The sequence below is a fragment of the Cyprinus carpio genome, chromosome B22 (genome assembly GCF_018340385.1).
Source record: "Cyprinus carpio isolate SPL01 chromosome B22, ASM1834038v1, whole genome shotgun sequence".
NCBI lineage: Eukaryota > Metazoa > Chordata > Actinopteri > Cypriniformes > Cyprinidae > Cyprinus > Cyprinus carpio.
Genome location: NC_056618.1, coordinates 6,875,685 through 6,883,836, shown reverse-complemented (window position 1 = coordinate 6,883,836; position 8,152 = coordinate 6,875,685). Strand labels below are relative to the sequence as shown.

Here is an 8,152-nt window from a genome sequence, read left to right as displayed (position 1 = left end):
TTTTTAATAGTTGTGTTTGAGTCCCTCAGTTGTCCTCAATGTAAAAAAAAATGGATCTCAAAATCATAGTCACTGCTGGAAAGGGTTCAAATATGCAAAGATGCTTGAAAACTGAAGAATCTGCAGGACCTTAAAGATTTTTCTGAAAAACAGTTCTCAGTTTAACTGTTTCAGAACAAACAAGGGACTCATGCACATCTTAGCATCGCCAGCGTGATTTAGCTCAAAGGGAATCATTTAAGATTTTAAAGGGAATTTGAACAGAATCAGTGTTTCACGGCTGATCACTGAAACGGCCAGCGATTCACTGAACGATTCGTTTAACATCAAATCTGCGCTGGATATTAATATCCAAAGTATAGTGAAAACACTATTAATTAGCACAGTAACAAGATCGGCAGTTTAAGACATTAACTTGTAAGCACAAAACACAAGATACTTCCCTTTTCAATATGAATAAGGCTTTATTAGATAAATCTAAGACATATAAACTAATCTAACACATAAGCACGCGCACTCACACATTCACACAAGTTGCAGGAAGATAGAAAGTTAGGGAAGAATGAGTTTAAGAGAATGAAAATGTGGAATCCCAAGTTTACAGCAATACGTGAAATTGCATAGACATGAACAAACATTAATCACTTAATTAACCCTCGCACTGAGTTCCTCAATGAGGTTAAAATTATATTAGATAACACCAGTACAGATGTGAGTCTGGAGGTTACTTGCGTTGCCTGTTTAACGGGGTTCCCTTTGTTGTCGCTGAAAAGGGGGTTTCCTGAGGTTGCTGATTGGCTGGAAGTTCAGTAGTCGTTGAAGTGACGTCTTGGGAAGCCCGTGGTTGGGCGTTGGCTGAAGATGCGGAGTTGTGGGCTGGCTGAAGTTGTACGGGCACTCGAGGTCAGACTCGGAGACACGGCGTTACAAAACTTAACTCAGAACACGAACTCTCAAACGGAAAAGAAAAGAAACTAAAGTAAAAGAACAGAAGTAAAGTTTGACGAGACTAGGTGGTGTTTCTTCTCATCATGGCTAAGTAGCAGCAGGCGTGCAGGCCGAAGCACGCTGGAACGGCGCTCGAAGAACGCTAGAGTGATGACAAAGCATGACTAAAAGCAGGCTAAAAGCCGGCATGACTGATAGCAAAAGCTAAACGCAAGCTCAAAGCTAAAAGCCAAATTTGATGGTGTCCTGAGTATTTAAACTGGCATTTTGGCCACACCTCAAATGTTGTCTTGACCAATTAGATATTGTCTTTTCTCAGTGTGTTGCATTGTTTGTCCCACCCATTCATAAATCATATGTTATCTTATCAAGCACGAGGTCCGAATTTTCCCGCTCTTGCAGGGTATAATTTGGACATGATTCCTATAACAAGTATATGATACATTTGATAAATAACTGATGGTCAGAAACGTTTCAAGCAAGAAGATTCGAACACACACATACTAAACATGAATATGATCCCTTAAGCTATTCAAGAGTTATTTAAAAAAGACATACACAATAAGTGATTAGAAACATTATAATCAAATGTGTGGGTTCATGTATGATATGGAGTTGAGCAATGGACTGATATCCATTTAGAAGTCTTTTTTGAGTTCATTTTGGTGCATATATGCATTGGAAGGCATTCTCTGTGCCATTCTGGGGAGTAAGGATATGTCTTGTGAAGACCAGAGGGGTTAACAGGTCCCCTTAGGAATTTCAGTCTGGTTTTGCTAGGTGGGGGGAAGTCAATCCAACGATCTTGTTTACTCTCATGGCTTTACATGTGAGGGTCAGACTGTCCATTTCTTCGATTACTTGCCCCAAATTAGACAATCTCTTCTTCAAATTGAAATTGTCAATAATTGCTTCTAATGGTGTTAATGTTGAAAGCTGTTCTGTGAAAGAGTTGGTTGGTTATCAGACTGTGGTGCTAGGAGTTGATTTACAACATCCTGCCTTTCTGTGGAATTCGGCTCATGTTTCAACCAGGCTCCCGATCGAATCTTTGATTTGTCTGGTTCACGCTACAACAACCATCACAAAACAGAAAGACAAAAAGGTAACAGCACACAGTATTAAGAACTAAGGGTTCCCAAACTTTTGAATGGGGTTATTTTAATAATTTCAGCAATTATTTTGTCTTGTTGACTACGTGCAAACATCTTTTATGTAAAATATCTTACTCAGGAAAGTACTAAATAAAAAAAAAAAAATCATGCATTTAGTATGATCTCTCTTATTTTATGAAAATTATTCACATTTTCACAGATTCTGCAAGGGGTTCCTAAACTTCCGCATGCCACTGTACTTGGCCACGCCATCACCTTCAGCTTCCTCAGCAAAGCAGTTGTCATCTTGGCAGTGTTTGGGGTCATCTCAACTGCCATTCTGCCCAGTTTCTGAAGGGAGAGCATCATCTCCTGCTTCAGAATGTGACAGTACATGTTTGGAATCCATGTTTCCCTCAATGAAGCGCAGCTCCCCAGCCCCAAACCATGATGCTACCACCACCATGTTTGACCGTAGGCAAGACACAGTTTTCTTGGTACTCCTCACCAGGGTATCACCACATATGCTGGACACTATATGAGCCAAAACAAATTTATCTTAGTCTCATCAGACCACAGGACATGGTTCCAGTAATTCCTGCTCTTGGACAGGTTGTCTTCTGCAAACTGTCTGCAGATTTTCTTTTGAGCTAGCTTCAGAAGAGGCTTCCTTATGGGACGACGGCTGAGCAAACTGTCTCCTGAGTTTCTTGTGTTTCCTAATCTCATGTGTCTCTGCTGATCCCATCCAGGGGTGTGTTTCCCAAAAGCAACTATGGTCACAAGTAGTGTTGGGGCAACGCATTGCAAGTAACATGAGTTACATAATCAGATTACTTTTTTCGAGTAACTTGTAAAGTAACACATTACTTTTTTAAATAAGTAACGCTAATTACTTTGTTAAACCATTTATTGCCTGACAGCTCTCCTGTCCCCATGCTGAGAGAAATCTTGGTATGGAAAGAGTACTGAAAATTTGTACTCAAGTACAAGTACAAGTAGTTGCTAAAATAATACTCAATTACAAGTAAAAGTACTGGTGTTAAAAATCTACTTAAGTAAAAGTACAAAGTACCCCTCTCAAAAACTACTCGAGTACTAATTACTTTTTAGCCGGTGATATTTATTGAATTAACATCAAATCCATTGAATCAAATCAGAAATATGAATGGATCAAACACAGGCAATTTGTGTTTTATACACGTATAACACGTATAAGCCCAGTAATGTTCTGAATGTTAAATTATTTTTAAACATGTATAAACAGTATGAACTTTTAACTGCAAACCAACAACTGGGCAAAGGCCTTAAAAAACTCTAGGACATTTCACTTTCTGAACCTTTTGTTCAGTTTCAGCAGAAGCTGATTTTCAAAGTTCACAGAGTCTATCCGGCTTCGTTTGGATGTGAAAAGTAGACCTGCACAGCTAAAAAGCCGCTCACATGCAGCAGAGGCAGGCAGAGCTGTGTTTAACTTCAGAGACAGCTTCTTGATTGCTGGGAAGGAATGAAGCAGCTCCATGTTGTCCGAGGCACATGCAAGGTAACCATCAAGCTCAAATGGACTTGGCAACGTTTTGGAGAGTGGTCTGGAGAAGAAATCTTCATCATCAGATGACTCTCTTTGAAGTTCACCCTCATTCTTTGAAGTTTCAAGATGTTGTTTCAAGTATGTCAAGGCTGTAATTTGAAAAAAATTATTTAAATTTATGGGAGAATTTTTGTAAACCCACACTTAAATTATCTAAATCACTTTTATACTTTAATAACAACATTTTAGGCCTGCCATGACAGATATGTTATAAAAGTATGCATGCTTATACAGGTGTGCAGTTAAAGACACAAATGAGATCATATAAATTTGAAATTACCAGCTTCTATATCATCTGCTCTGTCAGTCCAGGAGGTCTTGAACTTGGGTAAGAGGACTGCAGCAGCAGCCAATTCTGGATCCTCCATCATCTGTCCAAAACGCTTATGCAGGCCATTTTGCAGGGCTCTGATGAGTGGTGTGCAGGTCTTGCTTGATATCTCTAGTCTGTTGAGTTTGGATAGAAGCTGGTGGATTACTGGCAGCAGCCATCCCATGTAAACACTGGACTCTGACTGGAGGATGTTTGAAGCTTTCATCAGTGGCTTCATGGTGATGCTATACTCCCGGAGGAATGCAACTTCTGCAGGACTTAACCTGGAAGATAAAAAATGTGTTAGACAAACATCTAGGCCACATCATGACTTTAGGGAAAGACTGCATTGGTGGTAACTAATATTACTCACATTTTCACCTTGAGTTCGTCACATACACCCCTAATGGAATCTTCACCTTTCTCATCAATGATGCGTATAATTCTTTCAGTGGCAAGACAGGTGGAATTCCAACGTGTTGCATTGGGGCGAATGATCTGTAGCCCACACTTGTCCTCTACCACTTCACTAGCCAAATGAGATCGCCCAGTTTTGTTCCAAATGGCCTGGCATTTTGCAAATGTTGCACGAAAAAGCCTCTTGTAGGTGTCATTCATGGCCTCTGCAAGGGAAGCATCAGTTGTTGCCACAAGATTTAGCAAGTGACATGCACATCGTTGATGAGGGGGTAGTTGATATTCCATACCAGAGTCTTCATCAAGGATTGTACTTGCATCATGATACTCAATATGGTCACTTGCGTCAAGAGCATCCATGTCTTCTTCATCGTCATCTACCTCTGCATCTTTCTGCATTCCGAACACATGGAAAGCTTTGAGGAAGTTGGATCCACTATCGGTTGTGGTCCTTACTACTTTGTCTCTAATCTTGTATTGACAATGGACATCATCAAGAGCACCAGCAATCACGTCAAATGTGTGAGACCCCCTTAATCTTTTGCATGCTAGTGCTGCAGATCTTCTTTCTAAGGTCTCCTCATTAATCCAGTGGCAAGTTACACCAAGGTAACTTTTCTGATGAGCTGACCAACAATCTGTGGTGGTTGCAACAAATTTGGCTTTACCCAATTCTGCAATCAAAGTCTTCTTCATGTCGTCAGCAGCATCACAGATTCTGGTACGGACGGTGGATCTGGAGATGACTTTGGCTTGAGGTTGCAGTGTGGTAATTAATTCTTTGAAAGCTGGCTGTTCTACCACTGTAAATGGCTGTACACTTTCACATATAAAATTGATGATTAGCTTGTCAACAGTTGTTTGAGGGACACGTTTGCTTGCAGCTGCCAACATCACATCTGGTAACTTGGCTTGCTTACTTGATGAGAGCTTGTTTGGTGTGGCTGTGGTCTTACGTTGACTACGTGCTGCTGCTGTCACAATGTCATTGTACTGATCAATCTTTGATGGATGTTTCCTCTGAAAAGATAAAGGAAGTATACAAAGGAAATTATATTACTTCATATCATTTCTTCATATAATTTTTATGGGAATCAAGTTATAAAAATGGTCTATTATTTATTCTTATTATTATTATTATTATTAATGAATTATGATGCAACAGAAATAAGCTTGTTGGTTTTTTTTAATTATAAACAATTTTTTAAAAATATTTTTTTTACATTTAAAAAAAGCTGACTTGACAAGAAAGCTTTCCAAAAGTACCCTACTAATATTTCAAAAGTTATCAGCATTTAGCACTGACACATGCGCAATCTAGACAGGCTGTCAATCAGTGCAGTTACACTGTTATGCAAGTGGGTCGCGGCAAGAGACTGTTTTATTAAAGAGTCATTATTAGACCGTTTATTATAAGCATAAAACACGGATTCAAAATGAATTAAACAATTTGTTGACAATAACATAAAATTTAACTTTGACCGCCACTTTAAAATGCTAAATCTTTTTTCACGGTCTATGTGCTCGTCACCTATAACGCTGAAGCTCATGTTTCAAGTGATGTTTTTAGTCAAATTATCGTGAGGTCTACCCAACATTAAAAACGAAAACAACTATCACATAAATATAGTTATAAGTCTTCTTACCATAATGTGTTTTTTGAGATTAGAGGCTGAAGTCTTGTAAGCTGAAATCACTGCAGATGGCAAACAAAGTTTGCATTGCATTTGCACGCTGTCTCCTTTCCTTCCTCTGTATGTGAACAGCTCCTCCAGGTGCGGCCATGGGCACTCATCATCATCCGGTATTTCTTCGGAATTTTCAATGAATTCAGCGTCTCGAATTTCCATGTCCATAACGCCAAAGATATACTTTCTTTGATAACACTAAAATACACCTTCACAGTGAAGGACGTGCGAGGACGAATGGATCTCCAAAAACCGGGCTTTTTTCCCGGTCCAAAATACAAGGGTTTTTATTGGCCCGCCCACGATCAGTTATTTCTATTGGATATCCAAATACTGGTCAAATATTTGAATATTAATTTAATTCAAATTGTACAAGTACTTAGTAACGAATGTGATTTTTAAAGTAGCGAAGTACATTACTTAACTTAATTTGTACTTAAGTACAAGGAAAATTACAGACTTAAAAATATACTCATAAAAGTACAAGTACACGAAAAAAAAACTACTTAATTACAGTAACGTGAGTAGTTGTAATTCGTTACTTCCACCACTGGAGAAATCGGGAGTAGGCAGAGGCATTGTGTGCGCTGTTTACACACTGTAGTTCTGGACTAAAGGTCCTTGCACATTGAAATTTTTGTGTGTTTTTCGTATTCATAAAAAATTGTCACGCACAGAACATCACAGTGGCTCAGAACTGCTAAAACACATCTCAAAATGCTTGCTACAGATGTAAAAAAATAAAGCAGAATATTTAACCCAATACAAATTTTTCTATTTTTTATTTTTATGAAGGACGAAAGTTTCTGAGGGAAGTGTGAAATGTGATTGACACAGCATCATGGGTGTGCAAGGACCTTAAATAAGAATAAGTGTTTACTCATCTCACTTGCAGAAAAACAGATTTATTTTTTCCTCAAAAATTATTAAAAACATCAACCTTTTGATGATATTCTAATTATATGACCAGCACCTGTACATGTTACCCTTGGGAGATATCATCAGGAAACACTGTGTTAGCTTTCACTGTTATGCAGATGGTACTCAGCTCTATATTTTGTTTCTTGGCCCGACGAAACATACCAAACTGCTTGTGACCATAGTTGCTTTTGGGGGAAACACCCCTGGATGGGATCAGCAGAGACACATGAGATTCAAGACACTTAGGAAACACAAGAAACTCAGGAGACAGTTTGCTTGGCCTTCGTCCCAGAAGGAAGCCTCTTCTGAAACTAGCTCAAAATAAATTAATGGAATGCATAGTTGATATAAAAAACTGGATGACGAGTAATTTCTTACTGCTAAATTCTGATAAAAACAGAGGTGTTAATTATAGGACCTAAAAACTATGCATGTTATAACCTAGAACGCTGTCTAAGACTTGGCTGCTCTGTCAATTCTTCATCATCAGTTAGGAACCTAGGTGTACTATTTGATAGCAATCTTTCCTTAGAAAACCACATTTCTAGCATTTGTAAAACTGCATTTTTCCATCTCAAAAATATATCTAAATTATTACTTATGCTCTCATTGTCAAATGCAGAAATGTTAATCCATGCGTTTATGACCTAAGTGTTAGATTATTGTAATGCTTTATCAGGTGGTTGTTCTGCATGCTTAATAAACAAACTCCAGTTAGTCCAAAATGCAGCAGCTAGAGTTCTTACTAGAACCAGGAAGTATGATCATATTAGCCCGGTCCTGTCAACACTGCACTGGCTCCCTATCAAACATTGTATAGATTTTTAAAATCTTGCTTATTACTTATAAAGCCCTGAATGGTTTATCACCTCAGTATTTGAACGAGCTCTGTTACATTATAGTCTTCCACATACGCAGTTCTCAAAACTCTGGCAATTTTGATAATACCTAGGAATATCAAAATCAACTGCGGGTGGCAGATCCTTTTACTATTTAGTGCCTAAACTCTGAAATAACCTACCTAACATTGTTCGGGAGGCAGACAACTCTTGCAGTTTAAGTCTAGATTAAAGACCCATCTCTTTAACCTGGCTTGCTTAGTTGGGGGACACTAGGGGACACTATAAAACAATTGCACATTTCAGTATGTCAATATTTAAAGGAATATAGTTCAATACCA

At 38.5% G+C, this 8,152-nt stretch overlaps 1 protein-coding gene across 2 annotated transcripts; it reads right to left on the bottom strand.

The window, feature by feature from the left end:
- Positions 1 to 3,148: 3,148 nt before the first annotated feature.
- LOC109086182 lies at positions 3,149 to 6,310 on the bottom strand. 2 transcript variants are annotated; one of them, XM_019100665.2, is made up of 3 exons: positions 6,010 to 6,310; positions 4,320 to 5,383; positions 3,887 to 4,230 (listed from the first exon to the last, which is right to left on the bottom strand). In XM_019100665.2, exons 1-3 carry the CDS (start codon positions 6,217 to 6,219, stop codon positions 3,894 to 3,896), a joined length of 1,611 nt encoding a protein of 536 aa, XP_018956210.2. In that variant the 5' UTR covers positions 6,220 to 6,310; the 3' UTR covers positions 3,887 to 3,893. The 2 variants fall into 2 exon arrangements, 1 of the variants encoding a protein (XP_018956210.2); XR_006157892.1 differs by lacking the exons at positions 3,887 to 4,230; positions 4,320 to 5,383 and adding an exon at positions 3,149 to 3,722 and having other exon boundaries at positions 6,010 to 6,148.
- Between the last annotated feature and the right edge of the window lie 1,842 nt (positions 6,311 to 8,152).